The following is a 22,662-nucleotide window of genomic DNA, read 5'->3' on the forward strand; positions in this document are numbered from 1 at the left end:
AATATGACTCAAGTAGAATGAATAGATTGGTTTGTCCAAAAACTAGAATAAGGTATATGGGCTTAAAATAATGACTGACACTACATAGGGTATTATGGTCTATTCGGTCTTTCCAGTATTTAGATGATGAAATGTTTAGATTATTATACCCGATTTACACTAATCGGATTCAAGCAACGAGTCCTTGTTTCGAGTATGAAGCAGATATGCTAGAAAGAGTCCAACGATGAGGTAATAAGATGGTAAAAGTTCTACCTGGCCTATCTTATAATGACAGACTGAGACACCCTAACTTATTTCCGTTATCTTACCGTAGAATACGGGGTGATATAATATTGGCTTATCGTATACTGAACGACGACCTTGATATGAACATGTCTTATCTTTTACTTCCGTCTAGGACTGATCATTTGAGAGACATTCGAAGTGAGTTCAAAAACCGAGATCAGATCGTTTACGTCTGGAGTTTCTTTTCTTTCACCGAGTAGTGGATTACCTGAATTCTCTACCGGAACACGTAATATCAGCACCTCCTGTTGATATATCCAAATTCAGATTGGACTTCCACAGTATAACTGAAGACTGATTATTGGACACCTTTTGCCTGGCTTATTCGTTTTACCTGTCTGACCTTGGCAGTCGTTCTTGTTGTGACAAGTAATTCCAAGCCTCTTGCTGAATTCAACACGTCGTGTCACGTCATTCGCACACTATAACTTTCAGTAGCCTGGTGGTTAGATTAGCCTCACTGGAAGTTGCTAAACATTTAAAACATTTTTCGTAAGTAACGCGCGCTTTTCGAACGGTAAGTTTGGTCCTAACGTGATTTGCGTTTATCAAACTTTTGCTGTGTTCTTACGCAACAAAAGTACCATTTCAGTTCTAAAGAATCTATCCTGAGCTATACGTTCGTTAGATTACTTTTTTTGAGTTTCACCATATTTAATAGTTACCTGTGGTTCTGCCTCAGCTTACTGTTCGGTTTTTTTGTTTTTCACGTATAGACTAGTTTCAGTTTATATTACTCGTTTTATCCATTTTTGTCCGTTTTCAGTGTGCTTTTTGGTGTTTTTTAAAGGTCTTAGACTTTTGCAAGCATCTATGACATAGTTTGCTTCAACATAGTCATGAAAAACTCATGCAAACGTCCGGGATGCCGTTTTGCTGTTATAACTGGCATGCAGTGCGACAACTGCAAAGGTTGGTTCCACGAAGCATTCACAGATCTGACAGCAACTGCTTACAACAGACTCAGCAAGTCAGACCCAAAGTGGGTATGTGTCACGTGCAGCACGGACGCTGTAGTCTTGCTGAGTAACATCATTGTCCTACTGACAGTTCTTCGGAACAATTTGTCAGTTAACTTGAATAACGATAGTAAAAAAACCGGTAGACAAACAAGAGCATGCGACGGATACAAAAATAGGGATGTCGACAGGTATACCATCGATGGAGCATCCATCAACACTAATGATGACGTGTCGAGGCTCAGCACCATCATTACGTCGACGGTATTAGACTCGCTAAGCAAACTCGGGTCTCCCAGCTCAGGGTCCCTGAACACAACCGTGGTTCCCAAAAACCCTGTAGGTGATTCGACCCACGTTAAGAGAGCCCAAAAGAACCAGGCATCACCGCCTAAGCCGAGCAACCCAAGTATTGCTGTACGGAAAATAACTGGCGATTTGGTCGCACAGTCTACCCCCAAGACTGTTCGTCCGGTCAATAAAGAGCCCAAGACTCAAAAACGCGCACTGACCTCCAAACAACAAGTTATTAAACCTGAACCCATCGTGAAACCTGGTAAATTAACAACAGTTCGTGACGATTCTCTCATTATCATGAACCTCGTTGACAATCCTGACCTTCCTCTCAGTCTGCAGGACAAAAACGACAGGATGCTCTGGGGTGAATTAAACAAGAAGCTCGGACTTCCTAGAATAGAGCCTTTGATGGTCACCCGGCTCACTCGAGGAAAGGATTCTAAGCATCTAAATCACCCGAGGCTTCTCCAAGTAACACTCAAGAATGCTACCGAAGTAGAGGACGTCTTGCTAGCAAGTCACTTGCTGAAATCCGATGGTAACGTAAGAATATTGCCCGACATACCGTACTCTGAGCGCAAAGAATCTCGCGAGTTTTTCCGCGAAAGAAACAACTGTGCAAGGTATACCGGAAAATGCAGACCCTACTCAATCAAATTCTGACATCAGGGAATGGAAATTCATCAAACAGTCCTTGAGGCTCAAACACATACTGACTCAGCATGTGACGAGACTAGCCAAGAAGGACGGTGATCTTAGACCCCGTCTAATGAAGATAACCTTCCCATCTTTCCGCATGGCGGCTGCAGTTCTGGAAGCATTTCGTGCTAATAGACGTCGATTGCCACCTGGAATCCACATGCACCCGGATAGGCCATATGAAGCTAGGACCAAGCACAAAGGCAAGTTGGAGCTGACCATTCCACTTGTGGACTGTCTAAATGATAAAAAACGTGTAAAGGACAGGGCCTACCACCTCGGCAAACCTCATATAGGTGGGCTACCTGTCCATTCACATAAGGCTCATACAGAAAAGCAGGACGAAGCTCACGCGTTCCAAATTGAAAGCATAAACTGCTTATATATGAACGCCGCAAGTCTACCAAACAAACTGGATGAATTACGTGAACTTAGTAACGCTAATAAGGCCCGTCTGATAGGAATATCTGAAACCTGGATATCTCAGTTCTCGGACCAAGAGTTAGCATTACCTGGGATGACTTTGTTCCGCAACGACAGGAAAACAGGAATTGGGGCTGGAGTAGCCATATACATAAGCTCTTGCTTGGAGGTGCACCAAGTTCACAACCTCGAGTTTAACAATCTTGAGGAATCCATATGGTGCTCTGTTAGATTGTCAAGTACTTCGAGGTGTCTAGTCGGAGTCATTTACAGGAAGCCAACTGCCGACATCGAGTACGATAGTTGTATGCTGGAAGGACTATCCCGCTCTACTCGTCTCGGTTTCACACACATCCTGATTCTAGGGGACTTCAATCTCCCTAGAGTCAACTTCGCGGACACACACGTACACTGGAGGCGACAACTCAATTGAAGCTCGGTTCTTCAACCTCATCGATGACTTGGGCTTATATGAAAATGTGAGGTCGGCAACTCGTTGGAGAAACAGTCAGACACCATCGCGCTTAGACTGTGTATTCACAAACGAAGAATTCCTAGTTGACAACCTCTCAATCCTGGCTCCTCTGGGAAAGAGCGATCATGCCATCATAGCCTTCAGTTTTGTCATCAAAACTAAGCTAAGGTATCCCAACAATAATTTGCGTTGGAATTTTAAACGGCTGAATGTGCCAGCTCTATATTGACTATGTATAACAGGTGGTTTGGGATGTTCACCCTCAACTCGATGTGGACGGTCATTGGGACTTCTTACTGCACACGCTCTTATGTGCTACAAACCATTCAGTTCCTCAAACGGTTCCCAAAAGCTGCAAGCCACCTACAGTAATCAAGAACCGTACCCTTCGCCTGCTAAGCCGCAAACGGCACTGTTGGGCGGAATACAAACGAACTGATAACTACGGGGCGTATAGGCAATATAAACATATAAGGAACACATGCACGAAGGCTATAAGAGAAGACAGGCTTCAGTACCAGACAAAGCTTATGGACAAATTTGCCTCTAACCCTAGAAGCCTATTCCGTTATGCAGCCTCTCTTCGTCAAGCCAAAACTGCTAGGTCTTAACGGCCCGACTAACAACGATGGCGACGCCGCTAACCTTGTGGCGGCACATTCCTCTCAAACATTTCAACCGGCTGACATCAACTTTACTGACGACAGTTTCATCTGCACTTCCACAGGACTTTCCGAAGTGGACCTAAGCGCTGACTTGGTGTTCCGGAAATTGCAGCACTTAAGACTAGATACTTCTCCTGGCCCGGATATGGTTCATCCTGCCATACTGAGGGAGGCAGCCTCAATCCTGGCAACGCCGCTTAGCGTGATGTTTTCTCACTCGCTTAGCCGAGGAAAACTACCGGAAAATTGGAAGTTGGCTCACATCACACCAATTTTCAAAGGAGGTCGACGCAATGAACCTTCAAGTTATCGGCCGGTGGCTCTTCTGTCATTACCTTCAAAACTCATGGATTCTCTGATATGCGACGGTTTGAACGACTATCTACTGTCCTTAAATTCCTTCTCACCCCAACAGCATGGTTTCAGGAAGGGTTACTCTTGTATAATCAACCTGCTGACTGCGGTGGACAGATGGACAAGCATCCTCGATCGCAAGGGAAAGGTTGATATCAATTACCTTGATTTCTCAAAAGCTTTTGATAAGGTTAACCACTTGTGTCTTATCAATAAGCTCAAACGACTAGGTATCAAACCACCTTGATCGATTGGCTTGCTTCATACCTAAAAAATCGACACTTTAAGGTTAGGGTTAATTTCACTTTATCTCAGGCTATGGAATGTCCTAGTGGGGTCCCCCAGGGCTCAGTACTAGGGCCTCTTCTCTTCTTGATCTACATAAATGATCTTCCTCAACAGGTAACGTCAGACTTATTACTTTTTGCCGACGACGTGAAACTTTGGAGAGAGAGAGATACGCAACCAAGATGATATACAGGCACTTCAGGAGGATCTGACTAGACTTCAAAGTTGGGCAGACGATAACTGACTTACCTTTAACACTTCAAAGTGTAAAGTAGTCCATCTGCGACATGTCGCAAACTACAGTTACAACTTAGGAAACTTCTCTCTAGTAGTATCCCAAGTGGAAAAAGATTTAGGAGTCCTGGTGCCCCATGATTTAAAGTCTTACGCTAACTGTGACAAAAATGCCTTCCGAGCAAACCTTGCACTGGTAACGTTGAAGCGCATTTTTGGTCAGTTTAACGGACGAACTTTCCATACAATCTTCAATAGTTTCATCCGTCCCCATTTAGAGTACGGAAACATAGTATTTCCTCCCTCACTCCAAAAGGACAAGGTCACTTTGGAGCGTATCCAACGGCGAGCCACGAAATCAGTTCGAGGACTCAAATCTAAACCTTACGAAGAACGCCTCCATTCACTAGACCTTTACCCATTAGAGTATAGGCGTCTTAGAGGTGATTTATTAATGGCTTATAGTATTCTTAACACTTCTGGACATCCTCTTAAACACCTACTTAAGCTTAGTTCGAATAATAACCTAAGGGGTAACACCCAGAAACTGGAGACACAACATAGCAAGACGGAGTGTAGACACAACTTCTACTCCTTAAGAGTTGTCAAAAGCTGGAATTCGCTGCCGGCCGAGCTAGTCCAAGCGACTTCTCAGGAGTCCTTCAAGAGGCAACTTGACCTATTCTTAAGGACCAAGGTCAGCATCACACTATGATTTACCAATTTCTTTCCCTCTTTTATTGTTAACATACCTAGGTTCCTGCCTGGAGGATCTGGTGATCCCCTGCTACTAGACACGGAAGCCTGTTAAGCGAAAGCTTCTATTCCATCCACAACCATTTGAACCATTTAAAAATGAGTACAAATTGTAGGCAAGGGAAAGTCGAGGTTAGTGGTAAGTATTAATGTATGCCAAACATTTTTCTATGAATCATTTTGAAAAAACATCAAGATCACTCGCTATTATCTGAATTTAATCAAGATGTTTGTCTTCAGCTTATTAATGGTCAGAAGGTCGGAAAGGGTATGTTTACATTCTGCTCATTAAATTTAAATATTTTCCAAATTCTAAAGATTCTGAAGCCCAAAGTCATAGTATTTTGAGTAATTATTTCACTGAAGAAATAAATTCAGACGATCCATTCGGTTCTGTTTGTGACTCAAAGCCTAATGAATTGGTAAGAGAGGTCAGTTTCTTAATTCATTTTACACTTCGTTAAAAAGTTATTACAATGGGGCTTTCAATTTTTGATTTTGGCATTTGCGGACAGACTTGTATAATGAACAATAGTTCATGACTGTTGTATAATAACTAGTAACTTCACCTGGTTACTGGTATTCGGTTACATGGGAAAAATTCCGAACCTGGTAATCAGTAATTAAAAAACGGGAACATGTTCTTTCTTCCAAGTGTAGGTCATGAGGTAACAGCAGCTTTATCGACCACTATGTTTTTTTTGTAGAAACTCAATAAAAATCTGAGGTAAATTTATCGACATTCAGAACCAGCTCTTGATGATTTTTTTTACTTTCTCTTAAATTTTGGGTTCTTGTAATGGGGTTTCCAATAATTTGGGTGGAAACGTATTAAAAACCTGGCTACATCAGCTGTTTTTGAACCATCTCAACTCAGCTTCAATCCCATATACTACTTGACTGGACTCTATAGTTTGTTTGCCAACATATCACAGATAAAATATTCAGATCACTCACTAAAAAGTTTTATCAGGTAGCAATGTACAATATAAGGTGTTTTTATGAGAACTTAAAGTCAACAATTAGGAAAGGTATCTCAACAATAAAGGTGTTTATCTCCGGGCTCTTAATTCATTATAACGATTTGGAAACTGGATAAATGGAACTTTTTTACTGGTCTTTTTTTATTGGGTCTTCAACTTTTGCCAATACTTTCTAAAAAATGGTCGTGATCATCACCTGTTTTAGGGAAGTACATATCCACCAAAGTTACTAAACAACTACCAACGTGGCAACTGTGTCAGTTTGGATTGTCATACCACATTAGTACAAGATAAAATTTGAAAGATGGATAACAAGAGTTCAAGTAGTGTAATAGCGAATGTCCGGCGCTTTAACGGGGTTGGTGGGTACGGAGGGTTCACCTAGAGGAGTTGGAAAATCCTGATTTCAAATCACTGGTGCACACGGGCTCTAGGATCCTAAGGAAACAAATGACGTATGAACCTATTGTTGATTACCGGCTACCATGGAACTTCATCTCCTGACATCCCACTGCCTTGTGGATTAGACCGTCGGATCAAGGGCTCGGGGAGTTTTTCCTAAAGAAAGCCACCTGCTTCGGTTTGGACACTCGGGCAGTATCCCAGCCCCCACACATCGAATGGTTTATGTGGCGCATATCTGTTTGATGCGTCCTTGTACTAATGTTTGTGTGTTTGAATAAATAAATAAAAATAACAGCGCTAATCATAAAAACTAAACACTAAATATATGGTTTGGATAGACTCGATACAAGAGTACTTAAAATCGAGATCTAGAGTAAGATAAAGAATGAATGCATTTGATAATATCATGAAACATAAACAACTAGTTTCAGATGTCTCGCGCACCCCAAACGGGTAATCTGAGTCTACGAACATGGGTCAAATCGGTAAGTCAGTCATATACAACATAGAACCCGATACATATGTGCATCGGTCGAAGTCGCCACACAACATTAGCACAGCGTGTTAGAGTGATCAAGACATCTTACTGTAGTAGAAAAAGTCACAGTATAAATAATATTGGTGGTAGTCGTATTAGTAGCAATAGAAAAGATTAAGTATCCCAACAAAGAAAAATATCTAAGGAAGTCTCAGGTCCTAGGGCCTGAGAGAGGACAGAATAAATGCATCTGAGTCACTACAAACTATTTGAAGCCACATCACCCAAAGTATCTAAGTATTGGTCACTACATTCACTCGGATCTCAACCAGGTACTCTACATCTACCTACAAAGCTCAATCTGACAGTCAGCGACTTCATGGACTGGTCTTATATCTTGGTTTGGCCACCCCTAGCTTTCTTCCAACCTACTGTTACACCAGTAAATATGTCATGCTTTTAGAGATTACACTTTCCTCATCCGAATTTCCAGGGGTTGAACTTCTACCGGGAGATTCACTTGTTGACTTAGAATATACTGATGACATAGTTTTGTTTGTTGAAGACGCCGACAAAATACAGAGTCTTCTGACTACTCTAAGCAACAACGCAAGCATGGTTGGGATGCGATTATCTCCCTCGAAATGCAAAATGTTGCTTCAGGATTGGGTTGCATCGACACCCGAACTAATGATAGCAAGTGAAGTAGTCGAGCGTGTCGACCGCTTCACTTATCTTGGGAGTCTCATCAGCCCTTGTGGTCTGGTGTGTGACGAAGTCTCAGCACGGATACAGATTGCTCGACTAGCTTTTGCCAACATGTGTCATTTATGGCATAGGCGAGATATCCGTCTACCAACCAAAGGACGGGTTTACTGCGCAGCAGTTCGTTCCGTCCTTCTTTATGGCAGTGAAACATGGACGGTAAGAGTAGAGGATATTCGTAGGTTACTAGTATTCGACCATAGATGTCCTCGAGGCATTCCTCATACATCCTGAGACCACCTGATAAGTAATGTAGTTGTTAGGAAACGGGTACTAGGTAAGGATGACGAATCAATTGATGAAGTAGTGAAACTTCATCAGTTGAGATGGCTGGGACACGTGTTACGTATGCCCGACCACCGACTGCCCCGACGTGCGATGTTTTATGGTGTAGGAGTAGGTTGGAAGAAAGCTAAGGGCAGCCAGACCAAAACATGGCACAAATCCGTGAAGACACTGACAAGTGGACTGAGCCATGTTCATAGGTGTAGACTACCTGATTGGGGTCCGCGAGATGATAGCAACCGATGGTTAGAGACCCTGAGTGACATGGCTCAAAATCGTTATTAATGGCGCAGGTGCACCCACTCTTTGTGTTCGCCCAAATTCTAATCTTTTGAATTCTTGATGTCCCTTTCTTTTTTCTCTTCCCAAATTTATTTCACTGGATTGTACTCCTTAGATGACATCTTCAAATCCTAATGTTTCCGATTACTGCTTATACTTTTACTACCTCCACCACTTAAGGACTTGAATCGACAATTGTGTCTGTGTGCTAATGTGGTATGGCGACTTGAACTGATGTACGTACGTAAGAAGTTCTACGTTGTTACTGACTGACTGAGTAGACATGTTAAGGTATGCAGTGAGTGATCTTGAATACGTAATGCATGTCCCAACCGCTTCGGCTGGTACAGATTCACTACCTTATCAACCAATTTGTTATCGCTACCTGGTACTCTGCGTCTAACCTCAGCGTTGCTTACTCGGTGGTCCCAAAGTGCACAGATAATGCTTCAGAAATACCTATGATCGAATGCTAGTACCCTATTATTATTATTATTATTATTATTATTATTATTATTATTATTATTATTATTATTATTATTATCATTATTATTATCACCGGCTTTATTCAATATTATATTTTTGGTACAATATAGAGTTCTCAGCGTAAAGTATTTCAACAAGTTTCCGTTTCTTTCTTCTTGGTCGGTCCTGGCCATAAATATCGAGTGATCGCCCGCTAGATGTTAGTAGTTCAGTAAATGAACATCTGAATAATGTGCATTCTTTTCGTTGTATATTGCCAGCAACCACATTGTCTCTTATTGAGTTTTTTGTAACCTTGACAACGAAAGGTTGTACACTTTTCAGAAACGCAGCAGAATAGGTTATGCGATTAATAAACATAATGATATATTAAAACAAACAAAAACAGATAACTTGTTGAAATATTTAGATGGCAGTAACAGGTAGCCCAGATGCTCAAGCAGGCCGCCCTACGAATATCCCTTGTTCTTAATAGCTCCTTATCGTGTTTGAAACCTATCGGGATACGTTTTCCAGCATCTATCAATTAAGTAGATGCCATCAGTATCCAGTGGTTTTTCAACCCATTGGTTTAAGTCACTGGTAGATATCACAGCTGTTTGTATATCATGCTAAGCCACATCTGGATGATCATTACTCTCATGATTCACTAGCTGCTTTTCTAATTGTTTCTGAAATATACTTTGAGGGTATCGTCGTTAAACTAAATTGTGATCAGTCTTTCTTTTGAGACTACTGCGTCCCGTAAAATGTACTAGAGTATGATTAAAGTCCAAATATATGCTTCAGAATGAGTTGGTCTTCTATTGAGCTTCTCTAACAGAGGCTGATTGCAATGTATTCTATTTGGGTCTACCGTTGAGTCGGTTGCCGTATCAGACGAATGCGTATATCGTGCTCATAGTTGGTGCTTGCTAGAAATAAACAATTGTCCGAGGATAGCTGCAGCAACCAGTCACCGTTATATGTTTGGTTTACTCACTCAATCTTTCCTATTTTTTCACGGAATTTCCTCCGATTAGCCCTTTTATTTGACTACTTATTTATCAATGTGCTTATACAGTTTCTAATTCTTGTTTTAGTGTTGATGACACTGGGGCTTATAGAAAAGGGGAACAACAAATATTTGTTACATAGTATTAAAGTTTACTCGTATACAGACATGTATACGCTATTTCTCTCCACCTATCTAACAGCTTTACGCTATTTTCATAGACCAAATCACCTAGCAATACTGATCTATCAAAGTGCTCTCAGTTGGATCCTAAACAAGATGTAACGAGTTTGAACCGTCTAAGACAACGAGATGCCTGGTTGCCTTCTGAATCTACTCAAAAAGCATTATTGAGTCCAAGTCCCGAAAACAAGTTAGTTGAGGTAAAACCTATTCTCATGGGCAAAGATTATGAGATTGGCGGTAGTGGTAGCACTTCTGCTTTTGATCCATTCCATTATTTGTTGGCTCAGTATACGGGCGATGAACCAAACGTTAATGCAATCCAACGGGTTCCATCTATTGAACTGAGGAGTCAAAGTGGTGATGATCTCAAAAAATTAATTGTAAGTTGTTAACTCTTCAATGGGGTGCATATCACAATTCAGTTATTAAAGATTCCCATTGTGAAAATCAGAACAACACATATAAGCGAACAATTGTTTTCAATTAGATTGTCATCAGGCTTTACTCTAATATACATGAATATTTATACGAAAATGTTAAATCAATCAAGGCAATATGGGTCAATAATCACAATGAAATATAATAGGTCACTGTTAATTCTATCGAAGCGTCTAAGTAACCCCGATTGAGATACGCGCAAAATCGAAGTTCCAAAACAACGATTTGTCTACAAAAGCGGTTCTTTATTAAATAATACACAAAATTTAGTTACAAACCTCAACTTGTGAGGTGTCTAGGCGTTTAAACGCGTCGTCCAAGAATGAAAATAGTAAAGGCTTCCTGTAAAAGTAACATAAAGGATGATTACAACATACGATAGTCCAAAGACAGTCGATAGCTGTGTCTAAATTTGATAACAGTTTATGAACAACCGAAACTCGAACCAAGAGCAAACAATATGGAAACTGTTGCGTTTAAACAAATGCATAAAACTGTGGATAACCGTTACAGCAATTAAATTACAGTGATTATAATGATAAATACAATGATGAGTAAAATAAACGTTAAAGATATATGTGAACATTTCAGAATGCTACAGTACAACCTGAGTTACAACATGATTGTGAAAATTGTTGGGCATACAACTGCTTACTGAATATAAATAAGTAGTATAAACCAACATACAAAAGAGTAGGAAAGGAATGAGCAGGAACAATGTAAAATAAACTTAACACCGCCCCCCAAAGATAGCATGTCTTTCCTTACTTTCGCTGATTAGGTATTAACGTAAAAACATTCAGAGGTGACAATGGTACGATTTACTCTAGCCACAGTCACTCTGAAAAGTCTCTCTATCCTCTACTTTTCGGTCGTCAGCTCCTTCTAATAAACAAATTTTACGTATGCCTCTAATAATTGTACCTTTCCACGTTCTGATCTTCGCTTGTTTCCATAGACCATCTCCTCCTGGATCAAAACTTACCACGAGGCCTTTAGGCCAGTTATTTCGTGCATAAGTGTCTCTAATAATCAAGACTGGACCGCGAACTTGTAAATCTCGTCTTCCTTGTGTCCATTTTGTTCGCGTCTGTAAGAGTGGTCTATCATTAGGTATTCTTTCTGCTTCAGTCAAACAGGTGGTGAGTGTCTCGTAGGACATAGATACTGCGCTCAAAAGTCTACGTATGCTTCCTATTAATTTTTCCCATACTCGATGATGATTTGCGTAGGGAGTGTTATGGTGCCATTCTATGTTCCGATGAGTCATTTCTTTAGCTACTCTACTATCCTTAGAGTCTGGTAATGGATGTTGTATCTGCTTGTCTAACCCAACTAAAGGGGACATGGATGTAGTTGTCTTAAACTTCTTATCATCATCAGCAGACTGAATAAAACAATCATCTTTCTGATTCTCTGTTTCATGCTTGATGTCAATAGAACTCTCAGCAGACTCCACTACAAGAGATACAAGTTTCGTATTTGCAGAGAACTGATTTGTTGTTGCTTTGCAACTAATTGATGACTCGTGTAGTAGTATCACAGACTTAGCACTATCGTTCACGTCAGAAACACCAGGGAGATTTGTTTCGGCAGAGAACATAACAGATGTTTTCGATGACATTAACTCGCCGCTATCTGTTGGAAGAATTTTGTCTGGAGGAGAAATACATCTAAGGTCAATATTCACTGCTGTATCGACATGACGATCGTTGGCAGTTTTTAGAAGGTACTCATCGTCAACAGCTGGTAATGAAATAACTTGTTCTAAATCCATTAAATTCTCGTCTGTCGCTTTAGATACAGAATCAAAGGTGTCTATAAGTCAGTTACTTCTTGAATCAGGTGGAGTGTTAAATCCTAAAGAACGAACTGACGGTAAACCTTGATGAACTCTGGAATCTTCAGTCTCAACAGCGGCTGCTGTTACTATGAGTGAGCGTACATCATCATCATCGACTATGAGTGACACATCAGGAGAGTGTTTAAGGCATAAACCAGGATCATCTATGAACGGCAACAAACGATTTGAAGAGTTTTCAGGCGCTACTGTGGTCAAAGAATGGGGTGGCGTGGGTCCGTCCTCGATAGAACTCTTTGCTTCTAAACAACCTTCCCAACTCAATCGTGACTCTTCATCTATCATCTCATCCCACCCATAGTTTTTACGACATAGCTGTTGCAGAATTCGTTTAGGGGTAAGTGATAAAGGCGCTAGAAATCCAAGCGGATCATATAACGATGATGCACATGATAGAATGCCTCTCTTAGTGATCGGGCGTTCGGGAAGATTTACGTCAAATGCAAAACAATCGGATTGCGTGTGCCAACAAAGTCCTAAAGTTCTCTGTATACGTTCTGTTGAACCTGGTATACGAACCAAATTGTTTGATCTATCACCTATAGGGACGTCATTCAGCGCTTCATTTACGTTACTAACCCATTTATGTAAACGAAAACCTCCAAGCGCAACGAGTCTTATTAGGTTATTTGCTAACTCGGCAGCTTCTGGTATTGTTTCTACTGAGACTAGACAATCGTCTACATAAAAATTTTCTCGTAAGGTGGACTGGGTTTTTTCATCAAACAAATCTCGGTGGTCTGTAGCTGTACGTCTTAAAGCATAGGTAGCGCAAAACGGCGAGGACGTAGCCCCGAAAGGGTGTACATGCAACTCATAGACCTCAGGAGGAGAATCAAGATTGCCATCGGGATACCATAAAAAGCTGAAGGCCTTTGTATCCTTTTCGGGTAGATGTACCTGGAGGAACATTTCTTCAATGTCTGCTGACAATCCAATCTTACGCTTTCTGAATCTAAGCAAAACTCCCACTAGGTCGTTTGTAAGATCTGGTCCAGAATATATACAATCATTTAGAGACCTGTTTTGTAACTTAGCAGCACAATCAAAGACTATCCGAACTTTACCTGGTTTTTAGGGTTAAATACGGGATGATGTGGAATAAAATACCTTTCTTCTTCGATAGCTTGAGTTACTCGAGACAAATATCCTTTACTTTCGTGGGTAGCTAATATAGTATACTGTTTCCGAAGCTGTTCGTCTTTTAGCAACCTTTTACGTAGGTAAATTAATCGTTTTTCTATTTCGCGCTTATTCCTTGGAAGTGAGTGCCAATCCACCCTCCAGGGTATCGGCACTTGATAATGTCCATCGAGCAATACTGTTTGTTTGTCAGTAATCTCCATAATGGTCTTATCACATAGGGACATGGTAACCTTATCAGAATACTTATTTTCAGAAAATTCATGTTCAAATAATTTGAGAATATCCTCCTCAAGGGAATTTTTCGCTTTTAAACAGTTCATGAAGACTGAAGTTTTATTAAGTTGACCCGTTGGTCCAAATAAAGCCCACCCTGACATGGTTAGTGAAGCATAGGGTTGTTTAGGCTTTCCGATACGCTGATCGAGTACCCAGTGGGCCTCTGGAACGTCAACACCAAGTAACAAACCAACCTTGTCACAGGCTATGGTGGGTAGTTGTATACCTTTCAAGTGTTTCCATCTTTCTTGGAAGTCCGTTGGTGGGATTTCTGCTCTTTTAATAGGTAGGTTATCTATAGTATATGCACCTTCGATTTTTATTCGGTTGGTCTTATCTAAAGACTCAATTTCGAAATTGGTAAGTTCGGCGTTCTGAGATGACGCTCCAATTACCGAAGATATGTTTAATCTTGTCACTGTACCAGAAATTCCTACCTGCTTTGCCACGTCACTAAGCAGTAATGTCGAGTCTGAACCATTATCTAACAATGCATAGGTATCCACGATGTCATGTGGTCTGCCGAACCGTTCATGTAGAATTTTAATTGCCTCAGTATAACCTTCCTTTTCTGGTAATAAAACACAGTGTTCTATAGCATCCTTTGCTATGCCTTCGCAATAGTGTATCAAGTACATTAATTTCTGAGTGTCATCATTTACTCTGTCAGCTATGTTAACCTTGAATCCCTTCATGAACGTCCGAAATTTCAGAGGGCTCCCGTCAAATTGCGTGATTTCTACCTTCGGTAAGCTTACTGACATACATAGCGCCTTGACGCTATCTACCTGTGCTTTGAATTGCATTTCATCGCTCGAAGGTACATCGGTGTATCGGTGACTTGCTGTAACTACTGAAGTCTTATCCTCGGATCGAGACCCCGACAACTCGGTAGTCTCCCTAGGTCTTCTCACTTTGTTTGAAGAGTTCGGAGTTAGCTCTAACAATCGCTTGCGTAGTTGGAGTTCTCTAATCTCCAGCTTAATCTTTTCTACTTCCCTTTCCCTAGAAACCACTTCGTCTTCTACGCTGTATCTAGTCTCTACATAGTTGTCTCCTACCGAGCAACTGTCTTTGGGGTTAGGTTTAACAATATCAAAGGCAAGATTTAAAGGAATAGGTGAATTCACCTTAGAAACTGAAGGAATAATATTTTCAGCACTGGAATTGTCTGTCTTGGGAACTGTCCTCGTTGTACTTCATTCTTCTCGTTTTAGTCATCGTTGGGATGAATGAACCAAACAGGATTCCTACCAAATTCGGAATGAGCAGGAACAATGTAAAACAAACTTAACAGTCACCACACATAATAAGTAAAAATACAAGTTGATAGTAGGAAGACAGGTGTACTGATAGTAGTAAGAATAATAAAATACGATAACAAAAGTCATATCAATAGTTAAAAGTTGGGAATAGAAGGTCAAACGTGGGTAAATAGACTTGGAATAGTCATCACAAAACATTGAAATCATTACGTAATAAGAAGCGTGTAAATAATTAGATAGTGAAGAATACAAACGGCAAGAAGCAGAAAATTACAAACAAATACTAGATGTGAAAACAAGGCTAATGATAACAAAGATAGAATAAAATAAATAATAACAATAATAATTAGAAAAAATTGTTAGTTAAGTTAGAACTGGTCATGGGAGGGGTAGGGGGGTTACGAATTTCTTCTGTACACAAATTGAGGTTATATGTACGAAATCCTATAGCTTCAGCTATATGTAGGAGGCGGGAACGAACTCCGTTGGGAAATGATGGAGGTATACGATAGATCACTCGAAATGGTTTTTTTATTATTATTGCTATTATTTATTTATTTTATTCTATCTTTGTTATCATTAGCCTTGTTTTCACATCTAGTATTTGTTTGTAATTTTCTGCTTCTTGCCGTTTGTATTCTTCACTATCTAATTATTTACACGCTTCTTATTACGTAATGATTTCAATGTTTTGTGATGACTATTCCAAGTCTATTTACCCACGTTTGACCTTCTATTCCCAACTTTTAACTATTGATATGACTTTTGTTATCGTATTTTATTATTCTTACTACTATCAGTACACCTGTCTTCCTACTATCAACTTGTATTTTTACTTATTATGTGTGGTGACCTATTATATTTCATTGTGATTATTGACCCATATTGCCTTGATTGATTTAACATTTTCGTATGAACAATCCAGTTAGCAATTGCATTATCTTAAGGATAGCCTATTTGCACATTTTGATCTTTCTATGACGCTAGTCTACCTCTAATAAGTTTGATAACTATGGTTGCCTGAAGCCTACATCTATTATATCAAGAGTGGATCTGATATTTGATAATTAAGATTTATTAACAACTTGATGTCTACTACTTTTAATGTGTCACCTGTCAAAAGCGAACTATACTATATCATTGAGTTATCATTCTGCTTTATTGACAGTAGTTTCCCTGGCTTGTAGATATTCTTTACAAAGGGCTACGTGTTCCAGAACCTCTGTGAATGCGTTTTCTTGTAAGGCATACTTAGTGTTTAGTAGCTAAATAAACTGCTAATAATTCTTTGCTAGTTCTGTTGTAGGACTTCTCGGTGGAAACAGGTTATCGTTAGTTATCATGCAACTCTTGTCGTAGTATTTATCCGACAACAATATTTCATGCGCCTCAACAAAAATAAGGATACTTTGACGTCGCTACAAACAAAAACGAATTTTTTGTCCACAAACTGTTTGGTTTCATATGACTTAATGTATGTATATATGCTCATATATAATATTATATGTATTTGGGTGAGGTTTTAATTTAAACGAAATTCCTCTCCAGCTAATTGCTATGTTTCAGCTTTCTGTTTGTGGAACAGTTGGTTGACTTCTAGGCCTAAACTTCATCCCACATACTTATGTTTGGGTAACCTCATAGTATTATTAGCCCTGGCTTACAGTAGATAACTCAAAACTGCATACACGTACTTCTGTCTCATTACTGAATTAAATCGAAGTTCTTTATTGGCTTAAGATATAATACACTAGGTGTTTATAACATTGAAAATTCAAGAATCCACCATCTCCATCTGTTTCTTTTCTCTCTTAGAACAATGGATGGTATACTTGTGCACTGAATCTTACTTATCGTATTCTTTCAGCTGCTGGTTTTAAAAATGACGAAAGTGAGGCCGTTTTATCTCCATATACTGCTCAGGTAAACATTGTGCTATTGTTGTAACATAGATTACTTTAACGTGTAAATATATCACCTATTAAAAATTATTTGAATTGTAAAATATCACTGGATTAAAATATATTTATTGTATGTATTTTGATTATTCTTGATCAATTCGGCTTCAATTTAAATTGATCGTAAATGACTAGTTTTTTATTTCCTCTGATGTATGGTTTTGTTTCATTGCATATTCACCGAATAACTCAATTTATCATTTTTATTTATCATAAGTTTCAACTGACGTTCCCTTTTATTTTGCCTCCTCTCTGTCATCTGGATCATATAATAGCCGATTCATTATATGTGTGCCTTTTCATATTATTGAATAGAAATTTGTATTTTTAATATATATATATATATATATATATATATATATATATATATATTGGTTGTCTAGATCTTCCTGCTGATGTTTAAGACTTAAGTTAATCAATCTTTTCGGTGTATGCTACTTATGTCCGTCGACATAAGTAGCATATAACACCCATCGGAAGTGGAAGCCCTGGCAGTAGAAGACTAAGAAGATCAAGCTGAAGAGAATAAAAAAGTTAAATAGAAAGGAATTACGAATAGTAAGAATCATATAGAATGCTGAGGTTGGATGATGGAAATTTGCAAATGAAGTATTCAATGTATGGTTCTCATATTTTACAAAGACATTTAGTAATTTTTTATTGAAATACGATTAGTTGTTCCCTATTTGTGTTGTCGTTCACAACATATGTGCATCCTGTGCGGGTTGCCTTTATATTCCTAGCAAGTCATAAACATACAAAGCATAAACGGAGATGGATGGCGACTAGCAGTGGAATCCAGGACGCGTGTTTTGTCCCATTCGGGACTCGTCAGCTGGGTGTACCTGCATGTTAGAGTCGATGTTCGCTCCGAGACTCGAACCCATCACTTTCAGGACTGATCAATTGCAGTGCTGAACATCGATGGGAAAATCGAAACAACCAATGTATATATGAATGAGAATAAAAATTCACCCCATTGCTCAAACCATAGGCTATCTGAACTCAGTCGCCAACTGGATGATAACACGATGGCGTTTGAAGCGAAAGGCATCGGTTCGAGTCACGGGATGAACATGGACATCCATCTGACGAGTCCCAAATGGAACGAAATGCGCGTCTCAAACCCCACTGCTAGCCACCATCCACCTCTTTAGAAATCTGTATGCTTCTTTATCTCTCATAAATTTACATGCATTCTTAGCTAGCATATGCTTAGTTTAATCTTCCTTGTATCTTTTCACTCTTTGGGGCCGTATTTTTTGCTTGTTTGTTTTTTCATGCTTTTCCTTCTTATGGTTAGATAATGGGGTGGTAGTTTTGTGGATAAAAGACAGGATTATCAGGCACTAGACTTCAGACTTGAGCCTATCAAACATTTGATTTCGGCTGTCTAGTAGTATCTTTGGTCTTCGGAAAATTATTTGATTTTTTATGTGCCATATGCCTTTGTTAATAAGAGTAGATTCTAAGTTTATGTTACAGAAAACCTTCATTACACAACATTAATCTAGTATCAAAGTAAATAGTTTCAACTCAAAACCCTTGACTAAATAGACATATTTATAGTCTTGAGTTGATAGATAATATCGCTTTATTATTCTTTGGCATACAAGTCACCCAAACTCCACGTCATCAGCTGATAATCGCCGCCCGCAAAAATTGCATTTGCACCATCGAAATGTATTTTTAGTCAGCCATAGACAATGTGGGACGTGATACAATTATGTATCGGTGCAAGTTATCAGATATGGCTCAGAATAGAAGCCAGTGGCGATCCTGCTGTAACCTTTTACTTTCTTCATAAAAAGTGGTTATGTCTCCCTTACCTGAAAGGTTTCTTCCGATTGTACCTTTCCGTTCCCTCATTACTACCACCAATCTCTTCGTTATTGTCCTCTTTTTTACGCTCCTTATCTTTTTTTTCTTTTCTCTTCGAATTCCCATTGTTTTGTGTGGCGCATATATATTGGCGCTCTCTTGTACCAATATTTATGTGTTCAAATAAATAAATAAATAAGGTACCATATCTCAAGTGAACATATTCAAATGGAATTAACAAAATTTATGGTATAAAAGTTGAGATAATATCATTGCTAGTGAATACTAAGTGTATGAAGTATAGTTAACAAGAAACTACTTGATTTAAAGACTCAATGAAATGAAATAATATTAAAACCCAATATGTAGAGAGGAAGATAGAGAGTGAGGACAACTATACCACGTTGACTGATTTTAAGCAATTATCTAGGGATTTCCACCACAGTTTACTATTATTTCACGAAGTGTATATTTCACACATCTCAAACCAGCGGTCTCCGATTTTATAGATTGGTACCATGTACTCAATTGAGGCTCCAACGATAACCAAAGTTATCAAATTAACAATTTCACTACTTGTTTTAAGGTTAAGCATGAACACAAGTTCCTTCTGAACCAACATTTTAGATTTACAGTATGGGGTTGAGGTCGTTGACACAGCCGTCGAGTGCTTTCAGGTTTTCAATGAGTGATCTAACATTTATCGGTTCATAGTTTCAATGAAGTTTTAGATTTAATGAGTCTTCTTCAAGAGTTTCTGACAGTTAGGTTAAAATAGATAAGTTGGACAGCCATAACAAATAACATTTGATGCAAGCAATTCCACTGGTACGATTTATATCATTTTTATGAAGAATCTTTAATAAATTGACTCACTTTATTGACAATTCTTTCGATGAAACACTGTCGAAAGCTGTTATTTCCACGAAACTGGCGAGAACATTTGCCTTCAATCATCTTCGATAGTGGGGCTATGAAAATAATGTAAAGGTTCATATATCTGGATAGTCGTTTGACTGTCAATACTAGTAAGGAGAACAAATTCAATCCTTCTAAAACATTTTAAGACTTCTTTTTGCAATCTGAGCCATATATTGCATCATCATAATTGTTGTATGGTCGTAAAAAATTTGGTGTGTATTACTACGGAATGTTCAGTTATATTTCATACTTGCAAATATGGTCTCTTTTAGCTCAAAACCTTTGATAGCGGTGTGTGTAATTACTATTTCCGAAGAATTTATTCCATTCAGTGATAATAATGTATAGAAAATCATGAGGCATGACATGTGTTTGGACTCAATTTAGTCCATCATTCATCTGATTAACTCATTTTTATATGTTTACGGTGATGACCTGAGCGCATGGCACTCATTTTGTTCCAATTACTGCCATACTATGCGTTGTCTACTGACTGAGGCTAGTGACTTGGTTCAGCTGAACGACTGATAGTTGTGTAACAAGCCAATGTGTTGTAAATAAATAACGACATATGACTTGGGAATTTTTGAATTACAAGATAGATTGCGTATTTTTCTCCATGTATTAATGTTATGAAAATAATAATTAACCACTACTGTTCTTGTTGATTGCTTGTTTTAGATTTGGTTGTGTCGATTGGCCTTATTAGTTCGTACGCAAAATTATAAATTGGCTGAACATGAATTTGCTACTTTTCATAACATGGAAGCACCGAATTTCTATTTTGAATATTCTCCCCAAAGATATCCTGGACGGACAGGTACTGAAGTATATATATATAGGGGTGTTGTGTTCATTGAGCTAAATGATTTAGTCGCAGAGCTTTCAATTCCATTCTTGACATCTTAAGCGCCTATTTCATGTAGAAGTTACTTCACAGGTGCTATGTCAGCTCGTCCTGATGGCTTTGCTTGTGATTGGCTGTCTTGGTTGATTTTTCTGTTTTCACCTGCTCTCGGTTTTCTGTTTGACTATCTTTGCCGTTGATCTCTGGCCTTGTGATTGATTTCGTCGTTTCTCTAATAGTCTCTATATACATAATCATTTGCATGCACTGATATCATCAATAATATATCGTATCACCTTACTGTTTATTTATGGGTAGGTGAAGGCGTCCACTTTTTTTAATATATTCTTCACAGTATAACTTATATTGTAGAAGGTATTGAGTTTTCCTTCTTTTACTGTTGTGTCTTTTGGCGTCCATAGTGTGGTTGTGTTAGTTTCTGAACGTCATCGATCTCAAAAGACTCCAGAATCCCTATGACAGTTTCAGAGATATTTTTCACATACGGTAGCACAACTTGTTTCTCGGTTTCCGGGATTGGTTACTTAACGATATATCTATTGATTAGGCACTTTTTAGTGAATTTTTCGGGAATGCCATTCTTATGAAAGACTAACAGATGCTTTTCCTAAATTTTTCATGTGGTGGGAGTGCTGCAGTTGGCTTAGACTCTTTTGGTCATTGTCTGGACACAACTGTTAGCATGTTGCCAGATTGTTGCTGTATGACTTGGTTCCCTGCATACTTGTTTTTCTCCGTTGATTAGAACATTCAGGAATAATATTTTGTTTCCCATATCCTTTGTAATTGTAACATTATCGAATATGTTGTCGGTTAACTTATGAGTATTCTTAGGTTTGTTACTTTTGAAGATAACAAATTTGTTATCTACATAACGTATTCAAATCTTTGGCTTGATCATTGACAAAGTTGTAGCTTCAAATCTTTTCATTACAGCTTCTGTGATTGGTGAAGCGAATGTCCGGCGCTTTAATCGGATCCCAAACCAATGGTGCACACGGGTTCCAGTATCCTGAGGGAACAAATGGCGTATGAACCAATTGTTGGTCACCGGCTTCCATGGGACTGCATCTCCTTACGATGCTCCACTGCCTTATGGATCAGGCCTTCAGGTCGAAGGCTCGGGGAGTGGCCCCTTAAGGAAGCCACCTGTTTCGGTTTGGGCACCCGGGCATTATCACAGCCCTCACACATATCGAATGGGATTTGTGTGGCGCATATGTATTTGGTGCCTCCTTGTACCAATATCTATGTGTTAAAATAATAATAGTAATCTGTGATTGGTCCTGATATAGGGTACCTCATTGTAGTCTTTTTTATTTGTCAGTAAATCTGACTACTGAATTAAAAGTACGTTCAAGAAACAGATCTGTGAATTCTGTCTATTTCGAGTACTATATTTTTGTGTTCTATGAGTTCATCGTTGCTGAGAAGTCTCGATATTGTATTTGTAATGAGCTTCGCTTTTACTAAAGTGAAATGAACCGCAAAATCCAAGGTCATTGTTACTTCGTCGTTGGTCAGTTGTAAATTTTTGATCTTGTTTCAGAACTGTGTTGAGGAGTTGACCGAATGATTGTACAATCCAGTCAGATGTTCTACTATCGTGTAGAGTTTTTTTAGTATATGGTAGGTTGGTATCTCTGGTGTTGACATGGATGGTTAAAATGGTACATTGGGTTTGTGCAACTTCGGTCTTCTGTAAAATCAAGGAAAATAAGTCCATCATATCTTCTTTGTCACTGGTGTTGGTTTGTAGTTTATCCGCCTTTGACGAGTTTTCCTAGAGTTTTATTCATTAGACTG

General features: G+C 39.0%; 1 protein-coding gene across 4 annotated transcripts in view; it reads left to right on the forward strand.

Annotated features, from left to right (window-relative positions):
• The first annotated feature begins 421 nt into the window (after positions 1–421).
• TM9SF3_1 (Transmembrane 9 super member 3) overlaps positions 422–22,662 on the forward strand; it is a 40,565-nt gene continuing 18,324 nt past the window's right edge. Inside the window, exons 1-8 of one of the 4 annotated variants that reach the window (XM_051217034.1) lie at positions 422–517; positions 556–805; positions 5,439–5,577; positions 5,635–5,706; positions 5,757–5,860; positions 10,338–10,682; positions 17,104–17,211; positions 20,670–20,808. In XM_051217034.1, coding sequence (XP_051065668.1) covers positions 5,538–5,577; positions 5,635–5,706; positions 5,757–5,860; positions 10,338–10,682; positions 17,104–17,211; positions 20,670–20,808 — 808 coding nt within the window. In that variant the 5' untranslated portion in view covers positions 422–517; positions 556–805; positions 5,439–5,537. Of the gene's footprint in view, positions 518–555; positions 806–5,438; positions 5,707–5,756; positions 5,870–10,337; positions 10,683–17,103; positions 17,212–20,669; positions 20,809–22,662 lie in introns of those variants that run through there. The other 3 variants (XM_051217033.1, XM_051217035.1, XM_051217036.1) reach the window with 3 other exon arrangements.

This window comes from Schistosoma haematobium, chromosome 6 (genome assembly GCF_000699445.3).
Source record: "Schistosoma haematobium chromosome 6, whole genome shotgun sequence".
Taxonomy (NCBI): domain Eukaryota; kingdom Metazoa; phylum Platyhelminthes; class Trematoda; order Strigeidida; family Schistosomatidae; genus Schistosoma; species Schistosoma haematobium.